General features: G+C 42.0%; 2 protein-coding genes across 4 annotated transcripts; one reads left to right on the forward strand and one right to left on the reverse strand.

Moving 5' to 3' along the window:
- The first annotated feature begins 7602 nt into the window (after positions 1-7602).
- ttc9c (tetratricopeptide repeat domain 9C) lies at positions 7603-11508 on the forward strand. Of its 3 annotated transcripts, none has more exons than XM_085131898.1 (4): positions 7603-7730; positions 8843-9197; positions 9334-9516; positions 10959-11505. In XM_085131898.1, the coding sequence occupies exons 2-4, from the start codon at positions 8864-8866 to the stop codon at positions 11114-11116; spliced, it is 675 nt and encodes a 224-aa protein (XP_084988024.1). In that variant the 5' UTR covers positions 7603-7730; positions 8843-8863; the 3' UTR covers positions 11117-11505. The 3 variants fall into 3 exon arrangements, with proteins under 3 accessions (XP_084988024.1, XP_084988041.1, XP_084988033.1); XM_085131915.1 differs by having other exon boundaries at positions 7620-7725; positions 8835-9197; positions 10959-11508; XM_085131907.1 differs by having other exon boundaries at positions 7622-7735; positions 10959-11508.
- Positions 11509-11588: 80 nt separating this feature from the next.
- Positions 11589-27129, reverse strand: LOC146524804 (uncharacterized). The gene is made up of 4 exons (XM_085131767.1): positions 25922-27129; positions 17457-17667; positions 15473-15706; positions 11589-15347 (listed from the first exon to the last, which is right to left on the reverse strand). Exons 1-4 carry the CDS (start codon positions 26186-26188, stop codon positions 12817-12819), a joined length of 3243 nt encoding a protein of 1080 aa, XP_084987893.1. The 5' UTR covers positions 26189-27129; the 3' UTR covers positions 11589-12816.

The following is a 27129-nucleotide window of genomic DNA, read 5'->3' on the forward strand; positions in this document are numbered from 1 at the left end:
CATGCAAACTCCACACAGAAAGACCCCGGCCTGATGTTGGAATTGAACTCAGGACCTTCTTGCTGTGCGGCAACAGTGCTAACCACCGTGCCACCGTGCTGCCCTTTTAACTGTTAATTCTGAATTTAAAGCCATATGAACGTTATGTAAAATCTATATCTCGGGCATGCATTCTGCAGTATTTAAGTGTTGGTGTTAGCATGCCCACATACCACCTATTTAAATATGTTTGTTGTGCACTGATATAGGGTACTCATGTTACATTTCGTGCACCTGTGTATCATATATAGCAGGATTTTGTTGGGATTTAAAGGTAATTGATATGCAATTACAATCCTATTTCCAATAATCTTAGGTCAGTCACTACAGTAAATGTAATTCAAAAAACAAATCTAAGATTTGTAAATAATTTCTTTGGATTGTTTGAATCTTTAAATTTAATATATATCTTGGGAATATCTGATCTATAGCAACGCTGCTAATTTTATATCAGAACAGACTCGACTGCAACGTAAATAGTTATAAGCTCAGCAAGCCAAATTAATGGTAAATTACTTTTATACATGGTAATACAAGTGAAATTAAATGTTTCAGCTGAGGTATCATCGTTTTTTACTATTGTCACCACTTTCCCCACATCTCCCAGTGTTAGTATGGGTAAGGGTAAGAATCTGCTTCTTTATAGGCCTTGATTTCTTTGTGCCACACTTACACATGTGACCACATGTGTCCCATTCATGACATAAAAATTCACACTAACATTTCTGCTCTTTCTTACACATCATGAGATGTTTGAACATGCTGATATGGTAGATTATGCAAGATTTCTCTTATGCTTTTATATTATCTAATATATTATCAGAGGACCTCAACATCCTCTGGAGTGGAGGATGGTGAGGTCATTAACTCAGCACACTGAAGTGAGTTTTGTAGCACAATCACACTCATTTTCAAATGCGTCAAAATTACACAATGTTAGACATTTTATATGCAGTCACAACAAGAGATATAATTGGAAAGATACACAAATACAAGATTATAGAACTTCTAGCATTGGTATTTAATGAAAACTGTTTTCTTATTCATTTTTTTTTTCAGTTTAGCTAGTGTCGGATTATAATATTATTTTATGCCATGTTAGACCCCTAATTAAATCTAAGATATGAGGTCACTAACCTTTTCTTTTAATTTTCTAGCTCCGTTGAATTGACACATGGGAATGTGTCAAAAAGGGGGGGGGGGGGGGGGTTGAGTTTTAACATCAAACAAGGGTTATATGAACATTTTTATGACTTCATTTGTGTTTTAATAACTTGGTTGGTAAAACTTAAGCTAATAATGACCCAAAAGGTTTCCAGATTTTTTAGAGAACCCGTGAGAAGCATGAATCATTATTTCCATGTTTAAGCATTAATCATTGAAATGAACTGAATAACGTTTAGAAGATAAAATGCCTGTGTTCACGAGAAGCTGAGTACCACACTGGAGAGGAAGCCGTGGGATGGTAGGTGGAAGGAAACACATGATTTTTGTGAAAAGGGGGGGGGACACATGTTAGAATTAAAAATGGCTAATTTGTTTTTGATGTCTTTTATTAGAATGAGTGGTTTTAATCATTTTTATACATACCTTGCAAATGTGCTTATAATGAGTTGGCACTCGGTCTTTTGAAGGTCATAAGCTTCGTTCGGCGATAGTCCGGACTGATAAAGTGTAGGAAATGCCAGTGCAGTGGGCTAAATGCAAACATGCTTACACACACATACACTAAATTAGGATAAGTCCTTGGGACATTCTGAATGTTCTAAACCAATTCTGAACCACCAGAAGATCAGTAGACAATAGCATTAGATTGTTAGAGCTAGGAAGAGAGGTGTTTTGGTTTTCTGTCTCTTACAGAGAAAGGAGCAGACACCAGACGAGGTCACAGATATACGAGGATCCTTCGCAGCAGAGACAGACACGGTGACTGCTGAAACATCAACTGGGTTCAAGTGTCATGGCATTTTGGGCTCCAGTTAGTCACCTCAAAAGGTTGGATCCCATAAACACAGCAATAACCATGAAGGGGTTGGCGGAAATCCAGGAACACCAGACCAACGAGGTTCGAGAGGCTCTTGGGCGAAAGGGGGACACGTTCCTGTTCCTTTTTCTGGGGAACACAGCGGTGACCCCAGAATACACAGATCATTGTTTGAAATCGGGGCAGAATAATCCCCTGATCTGTGCAACGACTGAAGGGTTGTCTAACCCCTGAGGTTGAAGGAAACAAGAGCAGAGGATCACCCGACTGGAAGACACTGGTGCCTACAGCCATAAAATAAAGGTTAAAAGCTCCTCGGACAGAGGTTCTAGTCTGAGTACGTTTGAAGGGTATAAGGTAGCACCGAAATAAAGCTGTGGGAGAACTGGGGAGTGATGGGAGTATCACCTGTACCTACTGTTGTTGTTGTAATAAAAGTTTTTCTTGCATCTGAACTGCGCAAACACAGAGGTCATCTCACATATGGTTCACCCAACAGGGGGACAAAGGGCCTCAGGAGTAAGAAGAGATGAACCCAGCAACACTGGATTGCAGGGTGTAAGTGAGCTCTTTAAGTCTAAAGAGCTCATCAGGGGGAATTGTCGGATTATAATATTATTTTATGCCATGTTAGACCCCTAATTAAAGATTGTGAATTATTATGTAGTTTTAGTTTGCATTATTCTCCTGAATTAGAAGAAGGTGATAACTATTACATTTGGTAAACTGATTTGCATTATATTAGACTGTTGATTTATTGTGAATGAATGATATTGTTTTATGATGCATTATACTGCTGAGTTCTAAGAAAATACTGTTTGCAGAAAGTCATCGCCTTATTTGTCTGATTAGAAGAGAACAGAGCATACGGCCCCATCTCACCAGGAGCAGATAAACAGGGAGCCAAGGTCGTAGCTTAGGCGCGGTGTGAGAGAAACAATGTGAATGTTTAGGCTTTTATGATTAGGTGGGGGCCACTAGAGGCTATAAGAGTTTGATCAAGGCTCCACCATTTTGAGATCTGATGCTGTCTGCTGTATGGTGTCCATCTCCCACGCGTGTGTTCATTAAATCATCGTTTGACTTGACCCGGCCGGACCAGTGTGGTTATTTTTGGTTTTCCTCTTGTATCCATCCCCAATATTTGAATCCGTAACACTAGTATTTATATAGGTTCTCATTGTAAGGTAAAGACCCTACAATCACACAATTCTTATTCAAGCACTTGGCAACAGTGGGAAGGAAAAACTCCCTTTTAAAAAGAGGAAGCCGCCAGCAGAACTAGGCTCAGGGAGGCAGCCTTCCACCATTGTCTCATACATGAAGCTGTATAGCCAATATTCAGAACAAATGACACAAATGTAGAAAAATGGCAAGCCTTTAATTCCTGCTCATCGAAAACTAAAAAGTAATCGCAGATCGCAAAACCAATTCAACTCCAATTGCTCCACAAAATTTGTAATAAAACTCATCCAACAGAAGTCATGAAACAAAAACTTAAGAATAACATGTAAAAAGCAAACTAAGACGTGAAGGAATAATAAGTATATATAGAAAGTCCACAAATGAAAAACATTGGGTTAGAGAACCCAGGACCATGAAATACCTGAAAATTCAAAGTAAAACAAGAACAGAACTCAGACAGGAAGCATACTTAAACCAAAAAGCAACTAAGAAAACTAACATTATCATGACAGGTGAGAGGAAGAGAAGAGCCAAGACAAAGATGTAATAAAAGACAATCTATAGGAGATTATTCCTGTGTTTAATTTCTTTTCTTTTCTTTTTTTAATGCTCTGGTATTTTGTTGTGAAGCACTTTGTGATCTTTCTCTCAAAAGTTGATATAGAAATTACATTTTCTATCAGTCTGAAAAAACTGCTATACATACACGACTAGACGTTACATGCCAATACTGCTGGTTGTATAACATCATTGCATAAACGCTGCACAGATAACACTGTCTCAGGTCACAGTACTCCGTACTCCGTGTCCTGTGTTTATATCTGAGTCAAGAGTAAAAACAAAATAAATATATATATACACACACACACACATAATGAATAATTGGTTGACTGGCATTCAAGCACTCAGCTGATCCTGATGGTATACATTTATAAATGGTTACAATTAAAAATCTTTCATTTTCATGTTGCAATATGTTTGATACACGTCCTAGGTTTAAATTCGCCAGCTGGGATTTCTGTATGTTGTTTGCATGCTGTAACATCAGTAATAGCTGAATTTCTTATGTGAACACTCATTATTTTCATATAGTTATCAAATAATGTTGAATATTACTTTTAATTTGTTTGTATATATTAAGTTTAGCAACAGTAAACGCATACTAGTTCCGTATCAAAGTAACAAACTTTGAGACTGCACTAGTACTTGGAACTGGATGAAAGATTCCAGGTGCAAGTACAGGCTTGGTTGTTTGCAACATCACTCATGTAGTTTTGTCACTTTGAAAAGAATGATGGCCCAATGAAATCTTTGTGTTGTTTCCCACCCATGCACAAGCCACACCACCACCAGTGTTGTAGCCAATATATAGCATATCCAGCATTCCTTTTGCATTTCGTATCCTCATACCTATATTCAGTGTTGGGAAGGTTACTTTTAAAATGTATTCCATTACAGAATACATGCCCCAAAATGTATTTTGTAACGTATTCCGTTACGTTACTCAACAAAAGTAACGTATTCTGAATACTTTGGATTATGTAATTTATTATCATGCTTTTTACAACTACGTGAATGTACTATTGCTGTGTGATTTATTAGGCTACTATTATTGAAGGCTACTCGCCATACCAATACCAACTAGATTTTTGAATCTTAATATAAAATGAGTAACAGTAGGGTGTATATCAGGTAAGGCTGCACTTCAGCCTGAAATCCAGTGAGCTCTTTAGAGCTACAGATTTGTTCACAAATGTTTGTAAAGACAGACTGCATGGCTAGGTGCTTGAATTTTTCATTTAGTGCTTCCATGTTTAATAGTCTTACTACCCACATAGCAACTGGAACTTCTTTGAATTTAGAGGGCAACATATTTGTTCATAAACCTGTTTCCCCCTAAAAACGTTAGGGCGTGTACAATTTAAAAAAGAAAGAAAAAAAAAAAAAGCTTCATTCTATGGGTACTCACCAATAGATTTCATTTTAATAGATTTTTGGATTTATATTTACAGGAAAAAATATATGACAAAGATTATAATGAGAAGTGGAATGTTTTAATGTATCTACAACACGCTGGCAACAGAGCTTCCCCTTATCTGACACTGTGAATACCATTTCTTAGCAGTAAGGTAATGCCTAGATTCATACAAGACTTCATAACAAGACTTGTATGGACTTGCTGGCAAGCCCATATAAAATGTTAAAGGATGCTATATTTTTCACCCAAGCTGGTCACATTGCTCTGGGAACTTTTTAATAAGCGATAGAACATCTCCCTCATTCTCCTTAATGCTAGATGACCTGATTTGGGACAGAGGACAGCTAGCCGTAGCATCCTGGTGTAGCTCCTGTTATTTCTGTTTTTTTAAATGGGCTCTTTTTTGGCATTGTGGAGTAATTGCCAAATGCAATTGTCAAACCTTCACAGCTCCTGAAGGAGATGCACTACCTGTGGAACCTGGATGGGCTGCAGGTACTGACTCATACTAAAAGTACTGCTAACACCACTTAAACTGGAGAAAAAATACATCAAGAGGGAATCAAAAGGTGTCTGCGGTCACCCCCTGCAACATCGTTTTCTTTTTTAGGGGCTGCATCTGTTGTTACTTTCATTTTAAAAAACAGCATAAAGATTAGTTTTATGTATCTTTTGTTGTAAAAACTGTCTAAATTTGTTTGCTAGTTTTAGTACAATGAAAATTAAAAACATTGGCTTGTAGTAGCTGCAAAGCACTGTCAGCAGTCATTTTTGAAATGCTCAATTTAAAGGAATTTTCGTTTTCCAAATCAAACTGCAAACCCGTTAATGAAGACTGAAACCTCTGCAAGGAAGCAGTGGCAGCGACAGGTACTCCCTTACTTTATTTCTCTACTCAGCGTGATCCATATAAAGTTTCTCACAAAATGTTGTCATCCATAAAAGTGTGTAAACTTCTTATCCTTCATACCAATAAAAGTGGACTTCTGCCAAACAGAGGACTGGATTTCAACAATACTACAGGCCGCTGCGTCCATTAGGCTGAAGCCACACCTCTTTGAAAACTGGCTTACAAGTGGAAAATTACATATTGCACATTGCATCACACAGTGCTGAGAACTAAGACTGAGCATTTGCAGCAGTGGCCCCCAGAATCGAGTGCTCTCTCCCACTGACACTCAGATCTGTGGGTCTTTTTTTTTTGTTTGTTTAAAAAATCAGCTAAAACTTCATCTTTTTAAACTAGCTTTTTGTTTTTGTGTTTAGCATTTTGTTGTAAAACACTTTGTGATATTTATCTTTAATGGTGCTACATAAATAAAAGGTCACTTACTTTATTAACGTTTTACTTGTGTCATTGCACCTCTGCATTCTCAGTCATTTTTAAACATGTTGCTGTCATTAAATTTGAAACCAGCATTGTTTTTTTTAAACATTTCTATTTCTAACATTTCTATGTCAATTTGAAATGGTGTCTTTTTAAAAAAAAACAAAGGTTTAAATAAAGGGCTTTAAATGATTTGCTGCTGCATTATGTTTTTACACAATTTCACTTTTTTTATGTCATTTTGCATTATTGAGCTTTAGTCTATTGTGTTGTGTTTTCAGATTGATATAGAGGTTTGTTGGTGTGAACTGCACTTTACATCTTAGAACAGTTTAAAAGTATTTCTAAAATTTTACAGTTGCTTTGTGATAAATGTGTTTTGTTTTCTTTTTCTTTTTTTAATCGGAATAATTAGGGCATTTGCAGTTTTATCAATGAGTCATTATACAATTATGAAAGATTTTGAAATTGTAAAAAAACAAAGATCCGATAATTATATTTATCAATTTCTAGTATCAAATGTAAATTTTTCATGAGCTATTTTACTTGCTGTGTGGTATGCTTGGCATAGCTCTGTTATCAGGACTCTGGAACCAGAAAAGTAGATTTTAAAAACATTGTTTAATAAATTAATTGCTGTGAAGTTAAAGATGGTCACGTTAATACTGAATATTCATTGTGTGTCAGACTTAATTTCAAACTTAATTTATACGTGATTTAAGCAAATTGTGAAATCTAACTTTTCAATATTCACACATTTTTTAGTAACTTCTGTATTTTAAAATCTTTGTTCATATAGCCTGTTCGTTTAATAATACAAACTATTACAGAGGCAATTGTGAGCTTATAAAAACATTTGATTATAGCATTCTTGAGGTTTCCCAAGTGCTATTTAGTGTTTTAAATAATGTTTTGGAACAACTTTTTCAGTAACTGCGTTTACATTTTGTTCCAGAATAAGTGTAATTTACACCAAAAAAGTTTGTTTTAGTATTTTGTGCATGGATTACTTTCAAAATTATATTTAATAAAAACAAAGAGGGTGTATTTTGTGTTAATTTGCTGGCAATTCCTGCTTCGACCTTATGGTGGCAGTAGCACTCCACACAGTTTGTGGGCGAGTCCATAGAAAGGCAAGCAAGGAAGCGCACGTGTGGCAACAACTAAGATGACTACCAGCTGAAAAGTAGCTATCCGTGGATTGTCGCTTCACTAGCGTAAGGCGAGAGAATGCATAACAATACAGCTTTCATGTAGCGAACCTCATAAAATGCGCGAACATACGGGAAATAGTGAGTTAGCTAGTTTTCGAGGACCCGGGCTAGCTTGGCAGCCTGCTAGCTCGGTTAGCGGTAGCTACAAACCCTGGACGTTTTGCCGCAAAACGTCGGTTTACGTTTGGACCTGAGTGACGTGCTTTCTATTTGATTCGTAAAATAATGTAACGTTGGCATGTAGCAATACTTAAAATAAAAAGCTGTAGATTTGCCGTTTGTCATATTAAATATGGTGAAATGGCCAAAGACTACTGCTCTTGCGGTTTGTCTACCTTCTTATTAAAAGCAGTGTGGCTCACTGTGTGACTGCCAGGTCATATGTGAGGTATCACAAGTGAAGGAGTGAAGTAGCAGAAGTGTGACAAACCGTTTTCTTACACATAAGTGCTTTCTACTATTATACGTAGAGCATCTTTTTACACTGGAACAGGTGGTGTCGAGCCTTATTAATGTCGATCAGGCTCAGGTGGACTGTTGCGTGTAAACAGTGCTCGGTTGGTAATAAGGGGCACAAACTGCACCCTTCAATACGCCTCAAACTGAAAATGTACCCCCACATTATTAAACCACCACAATCAGCAGCCTAAGCTATTGATACAAGGGAGGGCTCCATGTTTTCATGTTGTTGTCTTGACTCTATTCTTGCCGTGTGATTGGCTGATTACATGTTTGTAGTATACAATCAGTGGACCCTGTGCACCTAACAAGGTGGCCAGTGAGTGATTATGTATGTAAGCGCTTTTGAAACGTTGATTTGATCAATACCACTGTAAGAAAAAGTGTTAAACTTTATTTCACATAACTATACGTTTTTCAATTTGAGTTCAGCCCTACACTTGGAGAAAAAAAAGTATTTATTTCTATTGATTTTGATTAGCAGATTAGATTTTTGGTTTTAATTAATGAGCAGTTAATGAACAGGTGTACCTAATATAGTGGCCTGAACCTGTATGTTTCATAAGTCCTTACATCTTTTTCTCTACATCTCACCACTTTATGTTTTAGGCTTTCTGTTTAAGAATAAACTAAAATGTGCTTTCTCACCCCAACAGCTGATTAGCTTCACTGCAGACATGGAGGGTGCTGGTGGGGAGGCTAGCCTAGATGTACAGGGGGCGGCGGCAGCAGCACCGAGCCTCTTTGGACACAAACCAAATTCTGCTAAGCCGGTTTCAGCTTTGCTAGAGGAAGCAGCCCAGCTGAAAACAGAAGGAAATGCTTTCTACAAGGACAAGAACATTCGCTCAGCCATTGGTCGTTATCACCGCGCTCTTCTGCTCCTGCGAAGCATTGACTCAGATGTGACGACATCAGTGAAAGGGTTTGGGCCTGAGACACCCGTGCTCACACCTGAACAGGAGGCTTTATTGAGAAATACTCAAGTGGACTGCTACAACAACCTTGCTGGTAGGTAAATATCATTCTGAGATAATGTCATATTCTTTTAAAGCTGTTGAAGTAGTAACTCTTTGGAAAAACTGCTCTCTAGTCACTAGTTTGATACAAGTGCCTCAGTATAATCATTTCTTTATATCTCTTCCAGCCTGTTTGCTGCAGAGAAAGACTGTTGATTATACTCGTGTGCAGGAGTACAGTCTGCGAGTGCTAAAGTGGCGACCAGGCAATGCCAAAGCGCTGTACAGGGCCGGGGTAGCCACTCTGGAGATGGGAGATGCCGAGACAGCCAAAGAGTACCTCATCCAGGCCTCTAAAGAGCAGCCTAATGGTAAAGACCCAGACCATCATGATCTTTCAGAGCAAGTTGACGTAATAGTTATATAGACATATATAGCCAGGTTTTTCTTCCCGCATATTACATTTTTAAGGACCACCAAAGAGGTTATAACCTTCTCCCAAAAGAAAAATCTCTAGGGCTCTGATTGAAAATATGTTAGGTTTAATTTACTAAAGTTTTAACTCAGATGACGCCAAATTTTGGTCATAACTACATGTGGATCGCAAAAATGGAAGATAAAGTTTAAATAAATGAAGATAAACAATTCCTGATAACAAGTCAGGAATTGATGGATTCCGTTGAAATTATTTATAACATAGTTATAAGTGAGCTCACCCCAGTTTTACGTAAAACATGCAGTATGGGTGATATATACTGTATACTATGACGGCCACTTGGTTGCGGCGTTCCATGTATGCCCTGCCTGCTAGCATCTTGTATCCTCCTCTTATGTGCTGGATTGTCTCAAGGGACATCTTTACACAGCCTGCACTTGGGGTCTGGTGTGATGGACCCCAGCCTCTATGGACCTTGTACTCAGAGCTTGTTTCTGTGCTGCCATTATTAGTGCCTCTATGCTGTCTTTCTGGATGTCAGCCACTTCTTCTATCTGCCAGTTGTACATACTGTTTTAAATGCTGCCAAAATATGCAGCACATTCATCATAGTAGTTATCATGTTGTGACTAGCACTGCTAGCACCAATAGCTCTCTTTCCTTACATCTTAGTCCACACTTGTTTTACGACTTTCTCACAGAGGCTGTGTCATAATCTTTGGGCCAAGAGGTATTTCTGGTGGCGACTTTCAAGAGCGAAAACATTAAACATTAATTCAGCTAGTTGCACTAGCTGGAAGCAGGAAAAAATAGCAATAAAAAGAATCTGTGTCTTTGATGAATAAGTTGTGATTTGTAGATGATTAACACAGAGAATGTCGAAACAGCAGTTCTTTGGTGGGAGCCGTTTTGTGTCCAAGTGACGTAAAATTTCTAAATTAATAAATGGTGAACAAGTAGCTCAATGTGGACGCAAATGTATTTATTTTTCAGTCTACATTTGCAATTAGTCCACCACCATAACCAAAAATTGTTCTTTTGTTACACTGCTATCCATTCGGAAATGGTAATTAATATTAACACTCATCTTTAAAGTAAACAGTGAGCTCAGCTTTAGAAAAGCTTGCTGACCTTGTTTAACTTTGTGATCAATTAAACCCATGAGTTAGAAGCGTCACCATTTCCCATGTTAAAGGTATTTAATTAAAGCATGTTAGAAGACTCATGTATGAGTCATTTCATTTTATCAAGAGCAGGTGGGTAACTTGTGCAGTTTTTTTTCCTGAAGGATATAGAGTTGCTCGTAGTAATTTAAGCATAGTTTGTCTGATCTTTTCTCTGGAGACCAGCGAGTTAAAGTATACGTTTCTGTCACAGATGCCAATGTGAGGAAGTACCTGCAGAGGGCTGAGGAGAAACTCAGTCGGGACTTACAAAAAGAGAAAGCCATGTATCGAGGCATGTTTTCCTCCAACCAGAATGATCGCTCCGAGGGTGGGATTAACCAAACCAGAAGAGCTGGCGACGGCGTTTAGCCCACAAGCTGAATGTGCCAAATAAAACCTCAGCCTGAGAGACTGCTCCAACCTCAGACCACACCACAAAGGGGTTAAAGAATGTTTACATGTCTTGAACGACTCTTGCTGTGTCTCCATGGGAGAGGATTGACGTAAGCATAACAGACATTATACAGACTTGAGGAAAGCAGTCAGTTGGAAAGCAAAGATGTCACTGCTGAAAATAGAAAAGACAGAAAAGTTGGTTTCCTAGCAACACAGTCTAATATAGTTCACAAAATGCTTCTGAAAGCTAAAGAGGCTCTTCATGCACTACTCAATTGCCTCTGTGATTGCAGTTGTTTGGTCAGTGATATGAATGTTAATTTTGTGACTTTTCAATAAAAAATATTTGTTAAAAAACGCTAATTTTCTTTTTTTTTTTTTTTTAGCAAAGCCCTTTGCTGACACGTAAACATCTTTAATGCACTTACAGTAGGAAGAGCACACATTCAGTTATAAGTTTCCTTTATTAGTCATAAGCCATAAGAGGACACATATGTATCTTGGATAACTCATCAATACTTTAATTCAATGTTCATTTCAAAATCCTGAGCAAAATATCAAGTTAAAGAGTATTTGCTTAATTTTGGTCATAATCTGGCCAATGTGATTGTACTTCAGTGGCAATACTGCCCATGATCAAAGAGGAATATCACACTCTCACAATAGCTATAATCACTGAACAAGTCACAGAGCAGCATGCAGAAGGGGATTGTGCACGTACACATTCATACGCATGATTATGCACTGAAGCTTCTTACAGCTGTTATTACTACAGTATTTTCAAATGGCTACTTTCCTGTCACAATAGGATCCCAGAAGTGTTCCTCTTCAGGATGGCATTCGCACTGATAAAAATTAGGGTTTATAAGGGTTGCAGTCCTTTACAGATCCTAAAAAGAATCATTCGCCCCTAAATAACAGGTCACTCATGTTCCCTTCACTGATGCCTCCTTTCCACTGATGTGGTGCCTAATTTAGAAGGACTGCCACACATAGAGTATTCTTGGTGCCAATAGCTAGCAGTGCACAGTAGCATAAAGTTGTTGGAGTCAAAGTTGAAATTATTTAGTGGCTATCAGAGTTAGGTCAGTCATGGTCTCTTTCCTGTGGAAGTTACTTCAAATGCATAAACCTGTAGACTGCTACTCAAAAGGTACCAAAGCAGAACTAGCTGCAGACCGGTACCACATCAATGAACAAGCAGTATTACAATTCTCTGTGGGGCATGTTGCATCTTACAGCTCTTTCTTGCTGCTGCGGTGTGCACAAATTACATGACATGGTTTTCTAATACAAAAACTTCTGAGCTTTAAAGTGCTCCATATATACTAAATATCGTGTTTGGGGAAGGTTCGCATTTATTTTATACTTTTTGAGAAGGTTTAAAAATGTATATGCCTAGTTTTACAAAAGAAACATTGCTAGAATGAATGAAGTGACCCAAGACTAAAACTTCACAGACCTGATGTGCCTGAGAGGAACTTCAACACACTGGAGATGAGTGAAAGGACCAGTGGATATCTCATAGCCAGTATTAGAGAGCCAGTGTATCAGATCAGTCATAAAAATCCAAATATTGGCACTTTATTTTAAACATCAAATATAATACTAATCGTCACTGGTATTTGTGAATGTACAACGCAAACGATGAAGTTCACTTTTTTGTACAGCAGTCACTTCCTGGATGATTTCTGTTTGAGACTAAGCGACCTCATTGAGCCAAACACTTTCCTTCCCAAATCCCTCAGTGATCGGGAGCGCTGAAGGGGCAGCCGTGGAGGTGGAGAAGGAGAAAATGAAGGGGAGGAGAGAGGAGAGAGTGAATGGCAGCTGCCTTCTAGGCTCTGAGAACGAGAGAGGTTAAAGAGGCTGGCGGTGGAAGATAGCCGTTTGTCCTCCTCCTTCGCTCTCAGTAGACTGACCCCTTCGTCTTTTCTGATTCCCGTGCCGCCATGCCCCACGTCCAAGGAGGAGACCCAGTGTGGCCGCTTTGTGGGCTCTTCGCTGTGGTTCTGAGGTACCAGCAAGCCCTGGGATTCGCTCCTGAACAGAGCCCGCCTGGAAAGCTTGAGGCTTGAGCTGCGTCTCTCCCCATCATCTTTACCTCTCTTCTTTGAGAAGACAGGAGAGTTGTCTACTTTAGGCCTTTTGTCGCCGCTGCTAGAAGCTTTAACCCTTCTGTGCTCTCTTCTCCAGCTTCCCACGCTGTTCCTTCTCCAGCCATAGCCATACTCTGCCCTGTCTATCTCCTCTCTTTCACTTTCAGACTCTTTGCTCCAGAGGCGTCCCTCAAAGCCCTTCCAGAGTTTGCTAGAGGACTTTTTGTATGTGTGAGCGGCTGCTCGCGACTTCTCCTCCTCCTCACGCCAAACTGAGCTGTAGTCCTCTCTCTTTGCATAACTGCTAACTGTTGCTGCCCTGATCAGCTTATGGGAGGCGTGTTTTCCTCTGTAGAGCCCATCACCCTCCGCCCTCTTCTGCCTGCTGTTGCCCTCGCCTCCTCCACTGCTCTGCCGAAGTGATCCTCCTCTCGGTTGGATCCCGCCATGCTCAAAAGGAGAGGTCCTGGTATTGGTGCGGGGCAGGGAGCACTGGAATGGTGCATCTCGTCGGAAAACAGAGAGGGGAGTCGCACCCAGGGGGGATGGCTGGAGAGGGCGTGGAGGTGAGCGACCTCTTGGGGTAGGACGGGAGGCAGGTGAGGAGGCTGTGGAGGAAGGAAGGTCAGGTGTCTGTTGGTAGTGGGAGTGGGAGGAGTAGTGGGAGGAGGGAATGTGCATGGATTGGTAGGGGTGTATGGGGCTGCTGGAGTGTGAGAGAGGAGGGGTGAGGCTGGACTGAGACTGTGGAGAATGAGTGACACTGAGAGACAGCTGTATTGGTCTCTGGGGATTCAAGTCTGTCAGTCGAGTATAGTCATGTGACTGATCTGTTTGAGCTGTCAGGTGAGTTTTAGTGTGGCTTCTCATCTCACCTGCAGTATCTGTTGGGAAGCAGTCAATATCTAGCTCCACGCCTTGTTCCATGAGTCCAACTACAACAGCTCGAGACAGGCCAGAGAGGCGGGAGATCTCCTCCACCATGGGCGAGTCTTCACTTAACTTTGGACTGGAGTTGGACTCCTGGATCAAGCTGCTGCGCTGAGATCCGGGAGCTGATCCTGCATTTGCGCCAAACACTGGCTGTCCAGCCTCAGGTGGAGCACCACTGCTCCAGTCTAATGAGCGACAGAAAGCTGATGAGCCAAACCCGGAGCTGGCTCCAGACCCCAGTGGGACCTCAAGGGAGCTGCGGTGGCTCAGGCTGCTTGGACAAGTTGAAATGCGAGGACGAGGTCTCATCGCTGGGGTGGGTGTAGCAGAAGAATGTGATGAGGCAGAAGCGGCGGAATTGGCCGCAAAGTCTCTCCTCAGAGCTCCGTTTCTGGGATTGTCCACCAGCCCGTGACCAGAATTTAAACCGGGAGTCAGGTTCAAGTTGAGGTTTAGATGCAGGTTTATGTTTAAGTCTTCCCCGGTGGCTGAAGGAAGATTTCCCAGGTTGATTGAATTCCTGGTGCCCTTTTTTCCGGTGGTGCTAAGGCTGACTCTGGCTGAGTTCCCTAGCAGTGACTTAGAGGGTGTGATGTTGACGCCTGGCTGGGTGGAGGGTGTGCTGCGGCTCTCGAAGGCAGAAAGAGACTGGGTGGATCCGTGAGTTTTGCCAGGGGTGCAAAGGCCTCTGTGTGTGACTGGCCCAGGGGTGGCAGGTGAGGTGAGATCAGAGGTGGATTTTGCCCGACTGTGGTACTGGCGAGCCAGACGAGAGATGTACTGCTCCAACTGGGTGAAGGAGGGTGGAGTGGGAGGTTGCTGAGGCTGGAGAGGCAGAGCTGTGTCAGCGTTTGACTCTGTGGGTTCATCGTCCTGGGGTCCCTCAGGGCTCACAGAGGCTGACTGTTCTTGATTCTGGGTGGTGAAGAGGGGGCTTTGGAGGGCAACAGCATGCAGTGGGCTTGGGTATGAGTAAACCTCTTTGGTCCGACGGGACATCAGGTCTGTGCAGTAGCGGGAGTCAAGCTGGAGTTTTGAATTTTGGGAGGAGGAGGTGGAGGAGGAGGATGAAGGGTTGAGGAGCGGGAGGATGAAAGAAATCAGGGAATCGCCAAGTCCTGAACAAAGTTCAGACAGAAAGGTCAGACCAGTTGCTTCAAGGTCATTTGGGACTGTAAGAGACAGAGAGGAAAAAAAACTTTAGACTTCAGTGGACATTTTGAGGTATTTTCACTGAAACTTCACATCTACATGGACTGATTTACAAGATAGGGATCTATTGTTTGCGCCCACTCACCAGAAACGGGCGTCTCTTCTGCTGGTTCAGCGTCCTCCTGGCTGTCCTGGAGTACAGGTTGCTGCAGCTGCACTGCACCTTCTGGCCACAGGAGGTCAGTGTTGTCAGCACACACAGGAACCTGCTCCCACAGCTTCAGGGGCCTGGCAGGGGCCACCGGTCCTCCGTGGGCTGCGTCGCTGGACACAGAGTAGCAAGAGTCTGACAGGGAGCTGCCGCTCACTGAATAGAAACCTTGAAAAAAAAGACACGGACATTTGTAAAAGAGGCATTTTCTTTGTGGATTTTGAATGTTCTCCTCTCCTCCTTCTAGGTTCAGCTTCCTTTCACCATGCAAGGATGTACATTCAGGTTAATTATCAATTCTAAACTGGCCTTAGGTGTGAATGTGAGCACGTATGTCTGTCTCTCTGAGTTAACCCCATATTGAACTGGTGACCTGTCCAGGGTGTATCGCACCTCTCGGATAGACTCCATGTAGAGAAAATAACTCGACTAAACCGATAACACACAAACTGTAGTTATCTTCCCTTTATTAAACACACAGAGGTATCTGACAGGAAAAGTAAACAAACCTGTAGATTTATTAACTGAATCCACCTCTTAATGCAATAAACTCTATTAGATATTTTCCTGGGCTGTAACTGCTCAAGAAATCACTTTAATTCAATGTTCCTTCGCTGAATGTGTGTCTCAAAGCTGTGACACTCCTCCATCCTGCTTTACATTTAGGATGAAGTTATAATCATGGTGTGTGGTAACATTTTTCCTCCAAACAACCAGATTTTGCCCCATCTGTCCACAGAGCATAGCCTCAAAACACGCCGTGGCAAACAATAGCGGCTTTTGCATAGCGGTGGTTTCCCTCATGATTCCCACTACTTCCATGAACACTCATTAACCTGTAGTGATTTCTGCATACTGCCTCTCTTTTGCTCTTCTGTTACTCTTGGATTCTTTTTCACCTCGTTCAGGCTTGTACGTTGTGCTCTTACTGTGACCTTTACAGGACGCCCACTCCTTTGAAAAGTAGCAGCAGCCTTGAATTGTATCCATTTTTAGGTAGTCGTGTTATAGATTAATGAACACCCAGATCTTCAGAACACCTTTTGCAGCCTTTTAAAGCTCCCTGCGCCTCTAAAACATTTCTGCCAAAGCCCCATGGAGGTATGTGATTGCAGTATGCTTCCCAGCGATCAATCTTTCTTAAGATGAGCAGACTTTGATATTCATGGCCTTCTTTAAAAAGAGAATCACCCCTACAGTCCACATTTCCAATCTCATCACCTTAACTGGAACAGCTGATTCAAAGGGTCGATTGCTTTTGTCAGCCTGCACTGTGAGCAGTATCTTATTAGCGGTCAAATACTCTTTGTCTCTTACTGTGACTTAGATGAAGCTCAGGCCACAGTTTATGAGTCAGAGCAGAGACATCTTCTTCTACCATCACCTATAGAAACTCAAACCTCGTAAAAATTCCAAAAGAAAAGCGTCACAGTGCAGAAACCACTGTTAGACATGCAGTGTGAGCCATGAACACTTAGACTTCTCCTGAAATTACATTTTTACTGACTAAAGAATGGACAAATAAAATTCATTTTGACTTTTAAAATAATATTATCATGTCTTTAGGTTTGATAGATTTTCCAGAGCATAAATAATAGTGGAGTGAAAAGTGGGTGAGAGTCTCTACCTGGCCAAGAAAAGCTTTCAGAGGAAGCAGAGAACGGATAAGAGTTTGAGGAGAGGCTAAAAAATGTTGACAGCAAGAGACAAACGGAGTGAGTCAGTGCCGAGTCACACAGAGTGCAAGCAAACAAAAGTAAAAAAGGGACGTGGTTAATGTTTCATGGAAATTCTCTCAAGGTGAGCTGTAGTTCTATCAGGAGGTGAGAAACTGTTGGATCATTGGACAGCTCAGCGCCGTTGTCTCAGCCGTCTGACATTTAAACCCCCCGAAAGAGGTGTTCAGGTGTGTAATTACCTGAACTAGGTCTGGAGTCGCTGTCCAGGGGGATCATACCATTAAGATCCGGGGTTGGGGGAGAAAGCAAGTCAGAGGGGGCATCCCAGGAAAGAGTGGACCAACGTGAGCTACTCCCTCTGCCCGATGAGAGGTGAGCTGCTCCGTCCCCTGAATTACCCCCGCATTCCTCTGGGCTGCTCTGACAGGCCGTGTCAGAGGGAGAAGGATCCTAAAAAGAAAAGAAGAACAGTAGGTGACTATGGATGATTCATTCACACAGATAAAATGGAAGTAAGGGTTAAAACTATAATAAAAAATCAAAATGACACATGATCGTCATCAAAATGTTTGTCAGTGGACAACTGGAAAAAAACACGACTCATATTAAACTGAGATTTTTTTACTAAACTGCTGTTTGCAGGCCTAAAACTTAGCAAGCATAAAATAACGTTACTTTTTATGCATTTGTTCTTCAGTTGCAGGTTAGATACTGAAAATGCATAGCATACAGCAGGAGTGTGCAAATCTGACAAGAGTGATCGAATAACAACACGATTTTACCAGAAGTCGGGTATATTGATTTACTGTCACTTAAGATATGAATGCAGCAAACATGAAGTAAATGGATGGACTGCTATCTAAATAAATTGCTTTACTGTTATTGGCTTCCCAAAACACTACAAGCTACACTTCACACTCACACACACATTCATACAGAAATGGATGCTTTGGGAGGCAAGTTAAAGTTCTTCCCAAGCATATTCCAGCATCCAACTGGAGGACTCAGGTATTGAACCACCAACCATCAATAAGAAACAGTGGAAGGAAAACTAGAGATTAAAGATCAGCTCTCATGGGTGTATATTTGGCTAATATTTAGTCATGGAAACTGCATTAGGTGCATCCATTCAGCTACTTGTTAACACAAATATCTAATCAGCCAACTGCATGGCAGCAGCTCGGTGCATTTAGACATGCAGACGTGGTTAATACAACCTGTTGAACCTCAAACTGAGCATCAGAATAATGGAAGAAAGGTGATTTAGGGAACTCTGAACGTGGCACAGTTTTTGATTCCATACAGGCTGGTCTCATTACTTCAGAAACTGCTGACCTACTGGGATTATCCAGCACATTCGTCTCCAGGGTTTAGAGAGAAGAGTTTGAAAAAGAGAAAATATGCAGCGAACAGTAGTTCCCTGGGAGAAAATGCCGCGATGATGTAAAAGATCAGAGGAGAATGGTCAGACTGCTTCAAGCTGACAAGAAGGTAACGGTAACTCAAATATCCACTCCTTACAACCAAAGTATGCGGAAGAGCATCTCCGAACACAAAACACATCCAGTGTGTTCAGAAGCTGCAGCAGAAGACCACACTGGGCGCTACTGCTGTCAGCCGAGAACAGGAAACTGTGGCTCTAAGTTGGACCAATTCACGAAATTGAATAGCAATCGATTGGAAAAACACTGTCTGGTCAAAAGATTTCTGCCTCTGCTCTGTTTGGATAGTAGGGTCCAAATTTCACACAATGAGCGAGAGCATGGATTCACCCTGCCTTGTATCATTCAGGCTGCTAGTGGTGGTGTGACGGTGTGGAGGATATCTTTTTGGCACTTTTTGGGCCCCTTAGTACCCAGTGTGCATCATTTTAACACCGCAGCCTACCTGACCATGTTCATGCCTTTATGAGACAGTGCACCATCACCCATAAATTCACTCAAACGTCCTCCACACTTACCAGATCTCAATCCAATAGAGCACCTTTGGGATGTTGTGGAAAGGGGTAGAGTAGAAAAGCGCTATATAGGAGCCAGCTCATTTACCATAAAGCTTCATAAAGAATAATTTAATTAGATTAATACTCAAGTTTACCTACTTAATAGATGCGTGGGGGAGAATAAAAAGCATGCAGAGGTCAAAACTTACGCAACACTTTCTGAATATGAAAAAAAGAAAACCCTGAAGAAGGTTGGATAAAAACAGTGTTGTTACAAAAAAAACTACAATATATTCCTTGGAAACCTGGTAAGTTAGAAGAAGAAAGTATTCTAGATGTTATTAAGCATTCAAGTATACTTTCCACCAGTGACAATAAGGATATTGCTTTAAAAACACAGCTTAACCCTCTGCATGTTTTGGTCCAGACCCACGTGAAAGGGCTGTGCATTCACAATATCATTTACCAGCCACATGCTCCAGCAACGTCACACCACACTTACTGGAACAGTCAGAAATGAGGCCTTGTGCACAACAAGAACAAGAATAACAGTCAGCCCATCAAGTTAGCAAAGTGCCTCCATTTCCCAGATTAGTAAGAGGGCAGAAGAGTAACCCCCCCTTCACCCTCCTCCAAATCCCCAACCCATCCCTTTAGGACAGCAGCCAAAAGCCCCTGCATTAGTGTGATCAGGCCCAAACAACAGAAACACTGTGAGTGGTGCTGCTGATCAATCCTGTGGTTACTGAGGAAACAATACAGGTAGTGACTCACTGGGGTGACAGGAGAGGAGGGGGATTCAGAGGATAATGGGAGAAGACAGATGACGTAACAAAGAGCTGCCAGAGCGGCAGAAGGTAAAAAGGGGGATGGACTGTGGAGGAAAGAGAGAAGGAAGGAAACAGTGTGTGAGAGTTTCAGACTTTGACCAGTCTTCAGCTTATCTCTCCCTCTCAGGTCTGTGAGATCCTGTCCCCTTCCTCACTATTTTTTTTTTTTGTTTCCCTGTGAATCTACAGCGAGTCGTGGCTGAGTGGGTGACCAAAACTAAGTGCGAGGGACAAAAAAAGAGACAGAGAAATAGCGGAGTGAGTCACTGAGTGAGTGAAGGCGGTGAAGGGAGAGTGAGGTGATGGGGGGGGGGGGGGGGGGGGTGGGCGGTTGCCGGGCGAGAGAGAGGGGCATCTTGAAGGACCCCCACCTCCCCCACAGGCCCCTTAACAAATAACCCTCCTCCTTCTGCTATAATATCCTTCGAGCCAGCCACCCTCTACTCACCATAGCTACAGCTGCTCGCTCTCTAACTCGCGTTCGCTTCTCCTCCCACACAGACCCACAACAGCACAACAGGCCTGGCGAAATATTTAACTCAATCCTCAGCCTGAACACACACACACATACAAACATGCAGTCCAACAGTGACGCGACTTCCTCTCACACGTATGATCTGAAAAATTCGACATTTTTAAAAGACCATTAACTTATTCTGCCTGTGCAACGATGTGAAACGCGGTTTTTAAAAGTCTCCTGAAAGGGTAAATATCTGCAACAAATCCGTGCCAGCAACACAAGGCCTTGCACACTATGGGATATATTGTTACACAGTGACTAGCACATGATCAAATCATTGGAGAGACGGGTGATGGTTCGCTCAGAGCTCTGTAATATGATAGTCCTGCATGTGAGGGAGGGGTGCACATAGAAAATGTATGGGTCGATGGGATAATAATGCTGCAGCGACTGCACAAGCCATACACTTCTTCTTAATAGGTGCATTATGTCATCAGCGAGAACGAATTGCAGCGGTCGGCTTGTCGAGACAGAATCATTTGGTCAAACAGTGTGGGACGGTGCGAGCGATCGGTGTGAAGAACTCGCACGGTGGTCTATTTATTGTTTCATACATTATTAATATGGTATTGAAATGTAAAGACAGCCCACACTGTGAATCTTCATCTTCACTCAGCTTTCAGGATCATCCTGAAAAAATGATCAATGTTACACACTTTTGTTGTTTTACTTGGAGATACCCCGAGGCACAAAAGGGGGGAGATGAAAGCTGTCACTCCACAAGTGAGGGGGGGCTAATGACTCACCATGTAAGATGATGCTTCCCAAACCTAATTTCAAGACAGCCTCCCTTCAATGAGCGCGCACACGGCAATGTAAACACTTCTCATTAGGACCTTATCTGAATATTATTCCCATCAGTTATTGATTTATCGACTCATGATTGAGCAGGTCGTCTACTAATAAGGAGGTCGGTGGTTCAATCCAACATGAGCATTACTGGGCAAGATACTGAATGCTGACTAACCCCTGATGTGTCCATCGGAGTGTGAGTGTGTAAGCGTTAGGTTAAAAGTGCTTATCATTTAAAGCAGGGATCTCGAACTCCAGTCCTGGAGGGCCGGTGTCCTGAAACCTTTCCATGTGTCCCTGTTGCAACACACCTGAATACAATTAGTAGGTCATTAGCAAGAGTATAGAACTGGACTACATGCTGAAGTGGCAACCCCCTAATCCTACTCAAGTAAATGTAAGTAAATGTAAGTGTTTGGAAAAAAATTCTTCTAACAGTACTTTTATTGCACCATGTTCATTCACTCATGAGCTGCTGTAACATGAATCAAATGGCTGCAGTCACCTTCTACAGGGTCTTGCTAATGACCTACTAGTTGTATTCAGGTGTGTTGCAACAGGGACACATGGAAAGGTTTCAGGACACCAGCCCTCGAGGACTGGAGTTCGAGACCCCTGATTTAAAGAAACGTGAATATGTGACTGAGGCTTGTAGCAGTGCTGTTCAATACTGCCAAGTAAAGTCAGGTCCAGTATGACTGATATCAGTACCCTTACCTATAGTTTAAACTTATAAAGGCAGGCTAAATTATTAACTTAAAGTAATTTAGAGAATAGAAACAAAGTATCGATCCTATCCTACTATTTCCCTGTGGCTTAAAGATGTCATGTTTTTTTTTAAAACGTGAAAAAATTAAATATACGTTGAGAGGTTGCACAGCCAAATTTTTTCACAAGTGGCAACCCTTTATCTCTTATTTTGCTAGTCTAGAGGTATTGCCTGTTTAAATGTACTTCTGTTACTGTTATATTCCTCTAATATGTTTGATGGTTGTGTTGATCTGTGTGGGACTGGGGGAGGGGGGTCTTTGTTTTAGAATGTGTTGTTTTTTTTCATACATATATATATATATATGTAAGTTTATTTACTTAGGAAAATGAAGAAAGGTTGATTGTATTTTGGTAACTGCAAGTACTGTTTTCTTTTTTCAATAAAAATATTTTCAAAAAAAAAGAAAGAAAAAGAAACAAAGTATCGATCCTGTTGCGCTAGTATCGATATGATACCGGTATCATCGGTATCGATACTACTGATATTTGGATCAACCTGCTCATCTCTAGCTCGTAGTAAGAAAGCACTCTGTGTGTTTAATGTGAGTAGAAAAGCGTTATATGAGTATCACCGGCTGTTTGCGCTTAATCATGAAGCTCAAAGACATTCAGCTTTCTGCAAGAAACGACAGCTGATTTGCACATTTGACAAGCTTTAATCAGTCCTAAAAGATTTCCTTATTACAGTAGCTGCTGATTAATTTCCTGTCTATTAATTAATCGTTGCAGTTATGCTGTGCGTGTGAATTAATTAAAGCTCTGCAGCATATTCCCTCCTTCTCCCACTCCTGTTCTCGATGTGTTATGTTCAGCGAGGAGATTTTTATTTTTAAACTCCGAACGGCAACGAGCCGGAATCCGCCATCGTGGCCTTGATGCTGATTTCGAAAGCAAGAAGTTACGTTTTCTTCTAGTTTCCAGATTAGATGTCGTTTCAGTAACTCAAAGCTTGTTCTCTCCACACAACAGATTGCGCAGATCTGAATTATTCATAGTATTAATGCAAATTAAATGTGTTTTCTGTCCATACTACAGAACCACTGCTCTGTTTTTTTGTTCAAAAGCCGACATTCTTTAAAATACTCCCTCATTTTAAACTGCATTTTTCAGCACGGATGACACCACGGCCGTAACAGTCAGCCATAACCCTGATGTGCGCAGTTGTGACTTCTATCCTCCTCTTTCTGCTGCTAGAGAGAAAAAATGTGAATCATATTTCAAGAGTTTATTAAAAAAGAAAGAAAGAAAAAAAATCTAGTGTTGGGTAGAGCATATTATGCTATGAGTCACCAAATCCTTGGCTTACAAAAAAGGCTGAACAACCAATGATTTCCAAAGTAATGAGTAGTGTATACAGGGAAAATGAATATAATGGGTTTACGTATAAAACTGTATGTAGATTCTAGTAAACAAAGCAGTAGGTAACGGTCAACTTTCCCTTCCTCGTTCCCTCTCCATCTGCAGCTACATGTTGCAACAAGACAGAAATTTGTTTCCCTTTTATGCAAATGTTGTTTTGTGTGTGCATACCATGTTTACATATCTTTGTTTTGACCAAAAATTGGAACGTTACTACACTTGTGGGGACCAAGAACCCTTATGGGGACAAAATGCATGTCCCCACGAGTTTGTAGGCATTTTTGAGGCTCAAAATGTGGTTTTAGTGTCAAGGTTACATTTAGGTTATGCTTGTGGTTATGGTTATGGATGGGAAAGCATTATGTCAATTAGATGTCCCCATAAGGATATGAAAACACAACTGTGTGTGTGTGTGTGTGTGTTGGTGAAGGCCAGCCAGGGCAAAGGGCAGCGTGCCAGCCTGCTTGCTCTGCTACATCGGCAGCTCCCTTCAGAGGTGAGAATGAGCAATGCTGCTCGGCCTCTCCACAGGATTTCTCAGCACCACGGGAGGAACTACAGATGAGATGTTGGTGGGTGGGTGGTGAGGAAGGCGGCACGTTATGAGAAGCGCTTCCATGCTAATGCCCTCTCTCAGATGGGACTGCAAAAAAGCTCTCTCCCTTCACTTATTATTTCAAGTGTTTTCCGCTTCTCCTCTGCAGACTATTTGTGGGGATACAATTTCATTTCACTCTGTGAAAAAAAAAAAAAATTACAATATTCTGCAAATGTGACCTCAGCTGTAGCCTGGCTTAAACAGAACATGTATTAATATGCTGCAGGCTGCTGACTAATACCGCTCACTGGTATCAGGAACACACATTCACAGTGTAATAACAGGTTGTGCAAAGCCACCATGATGAAGCATTTGTTACTTTCTCAGAACGAGTGTTATTCCTGTAGCTGTCGACGGCATTGTTTCATATCACAGCAGACCATGGAAACAATCCGGAGATAACATATTTGGTGAAAAGTAGCAAGCAGTGACGTTTAGTTCAGAGGAAAACAGGTCTGCACATAAACAGTATCTACAACAAAATCCCTTCTGTAAAGAATCTGTTTTTGTGAAACTGGGCATCTGTGCAGTGGAGGTTACTGTGATGCTTCAGACTTGTGGGTTGTGATGCTGTCTGGCTCTGAAACTATTTATCATTTTCATTAAAATGTAACTTAAATTTGGCATTTGCTCAAATTCCAGCCTGAACCCATCACCTGTTTGTCAAGTCTAGAAATGTTCCAGGTATAATCCACATTGTACAAAGTAACACACCACTTCATGTGCAATGCAGTGAAGTTTCAGATTACTTTTGCTTAATTTTGGTATTAAAGTTGCTGGAAAAATGTTTGTTTTATTATTATTTTTTAAATGGCTGTGAATACCATAAAAAAGGTGTTTAAACTTGAAGCCAGTCATTGCAATCAATGTCCATCCATCAACGTTTTCTAGCATATAATGACTGATGTTCATGTTGCATGTCTCATTTAACCAACAATCAAAAAACAGAAAATATTTGTTTAATATCAAAAGACAAATTTAACAAGTTGAAACAGTGGTCATGTCTAATATTTTCAACATTATATTTCTATTTATAGCATTGGTCATCCTCTTCCTGTGCCCTCGTGCCCACTGCCATTTTACATTTATTATGTTTTGTTAAAAACACACACACACAGTCATCTTAATCATCTCATTTTTGGCCGATTTTACATCTTGATGACTCCTCAGCTTTAAATGTAGATCACCAATAACGGAGCAGACCAGCTACGGCCTCGGGGCCCATGCCTCAGGATGAGACCTGTTCTCATCCTGTCCTCCTGTATCAGCCTACATGTCAACCCACATTCTCCACACAAAAGACCTGCATATCCATTTCAGGGCAGGTTTGGGGAAATGGGGTTAAATGGGTGTTTAGAGACAGCCTAACCCTCTTCAGGTTGGTCACACTCCACTGAACATACAGACTTTAAAAAAAAAAATAGGCAGCGCACTTTTTAGACAAAAAGTGGAGGGGCTGGTATTTAGAATGTGATCAGAGTAATTGTAAATGCAAACGGGGAGCCAAAGTGACCTTTGGAGAGCTTATGATCCTGAGCCAAAAAATGCAGCGCTGGCTTGTGTATTAATACCTGCACCTGATTTGAGCGCCACATGTTTCTTTCTAACCATGAGGCAGGGCACAGAGCCAGAGCTGGTCCCGGTTTCCTGACCTCAGTGACATTTGCTCCGTGTCACACACACACACACACTGCATGCCTGGCTTGATCTCTGGCACCATCACATTCAATTGAGTATTCAGCTCTCGGCACAGCCGTGCGCTCGAGGCAGCGATAAAATCTGTCTAGTGAGTCGCAGAGGGACTGGCTTTTTGGCAGATCACCATCAGCCCCTCATTCATATTTAATCATCTGTCTGTGGATCCGACCTGTGAGCTGACAGACGTACTGACTGACCTGTTGCCGGCGGGATGTCGCAGAGCCATGCTCGGCATCCATTGCGCCGCTTTCCGAGGTCTCTCTCCCCTCCTCCTCCCGTGGATCCTCAGCGTTGGCGGCAACGGGCGGTCGATCCTCCAGAGCGGCGTCCACCATCTCCAGGTGTTTGCACCTGAGCACCTCCAGCTCCATCACCCCGGCCAGCGTCGCTTTGAGGCGCTCTCCGATGCGGACGCGCTCGGTGCCCGACCAGAGCGAGTTCACGCATCCGCGGCGGGCGGCCATCCTCCTCAGGGCGCACCGCTGACCACCGCTCAGTTACCGCACACCGGGATAAGGGAAGGAACGGGCTAGGGTCCAGCACCAGGTAGAGCGACACAGGTCGCTCTACATGAGGGATTTCAACATAGCAGCTGCTTGGTTTAACGCAACATCAACGATAGCGGCTCATTCTAACGTGCAGTGCAGCCTCGCGGCTTCAGGCAGCCCCGCTGGCTGACTGACACAGGGCTGGAATTAATGAATCCACCGGCAGACTGAAGACACCTCAACGAGCCATGACTCACACTATCCCAGGTTTTCATTTCCGGTCGACATTATACATTTTTTCCTTTCCCTGTCACTTTAAAGCTCGCAGGTCCGCCGGAGTTGTCCGCAGCGCTGGACTCCGTGCGCTGCGTCCCCAATGAGACAATGCAACAGAGAGGCAGCGATAGCGTTACATGTGGGAGCAGGCAGAGGGAGAGGGGAAGGAGGAGCCAGTGTGCAGGAGCTGCACACGGATTGGACGGCCAAGTTTTTTCGAACGGACGCAAGAAAATTCCCAGAGTGTCCAACTTCAGCGCGCAGGATCGCAGAGGACAGATGCACTGTTTCCTCAAGTGTTCATCCAACTATAGCAGTAGAAAACACCCCAGCACCCACGCTCCGAGCAGCACACTGTGCACATAATCAGCAGGGTCGTTTCTCTGCTTCACTTTTTAGCCCATGTTTTGACCCCTAAACTGATTTTTTTTTTTTTTTATGTAGAAAAGTTGAATTTTTAATGCGCTGCATGTGTTTTTTCCATCGGCTATAACTTGAAACTAAACGTATTTCATCTTAAAAGCTGCAGCTATGCAAGATTTTATCATCTCTGCAAGATGGGGAGTAGAGCTGCGATAAGAAGCCACGTGACCCAGTATGAACAGCTTTATTTGCCTGCGTTGACGTTTCTGTAAGAAAAG

This window comes from Neolamprologus multifasciatus, chromosome 2 (assembly GCF_963576455.1).
Source record: "Neolamprologus multifasciatus chromosome 2, fNeoMul1.2, whole genome shotgun sequence".
Lineage (NCBI taxonomy): Eukaryota > Metazoa > Chordata > Actinopteri > Cichliformes > Cichlidae > Neolamprologus > Neolamprologus multifasciatus.

Excerpts from the sequence above, each read along its gene's own strand:
- ttc9c (XM_085131898.1), top strand. The coding sequence starts at position 8,864 with ATGGAGGGTGCTGGTGGGGAGGCTAGCCTAGATGTACAGGGGGCGGCG. Across the intron at positions 9,198-9,333 it reads CTGCTACAACAACCTTGCTG|CCTGTTTGCTGCAGAGAAAG; the intron begins GTAGGTAAATAT and ends TATCTCTTCCAG. Across the intron at positions 9,517-10,958 it reads CTCTAAAGAGCAGCCTAATG|ATGCCAATGTGAGGAAGTAC; the intron begins GTAAAGACCCAG and ends TTTCTGTCACAG.
- LOC146524804 (XM_085131767.1), bottom strand. The coding sequence starts at position 26,188 with ATGGCCGCCCGCCGCGGATGCGTGAACTCGCTCTGGTCGGGCACCGAG. Across the intron at positions 17,668-25,921 it reads CGACATCCCGCCGGCAACAG|GATCCTTCTCCCTCTGACAC; the intron begins GTCAGTCAGTAC and ends TTTTCTTTTTAG. Across the intron at positions 15,707-17,456 it reads CGACTCCAGACCTAGTTCAG|GTTTCTATTCAGTGAGCGGC; the intron begins GTAATTACACAC and ends TTTTTTTTCAAG.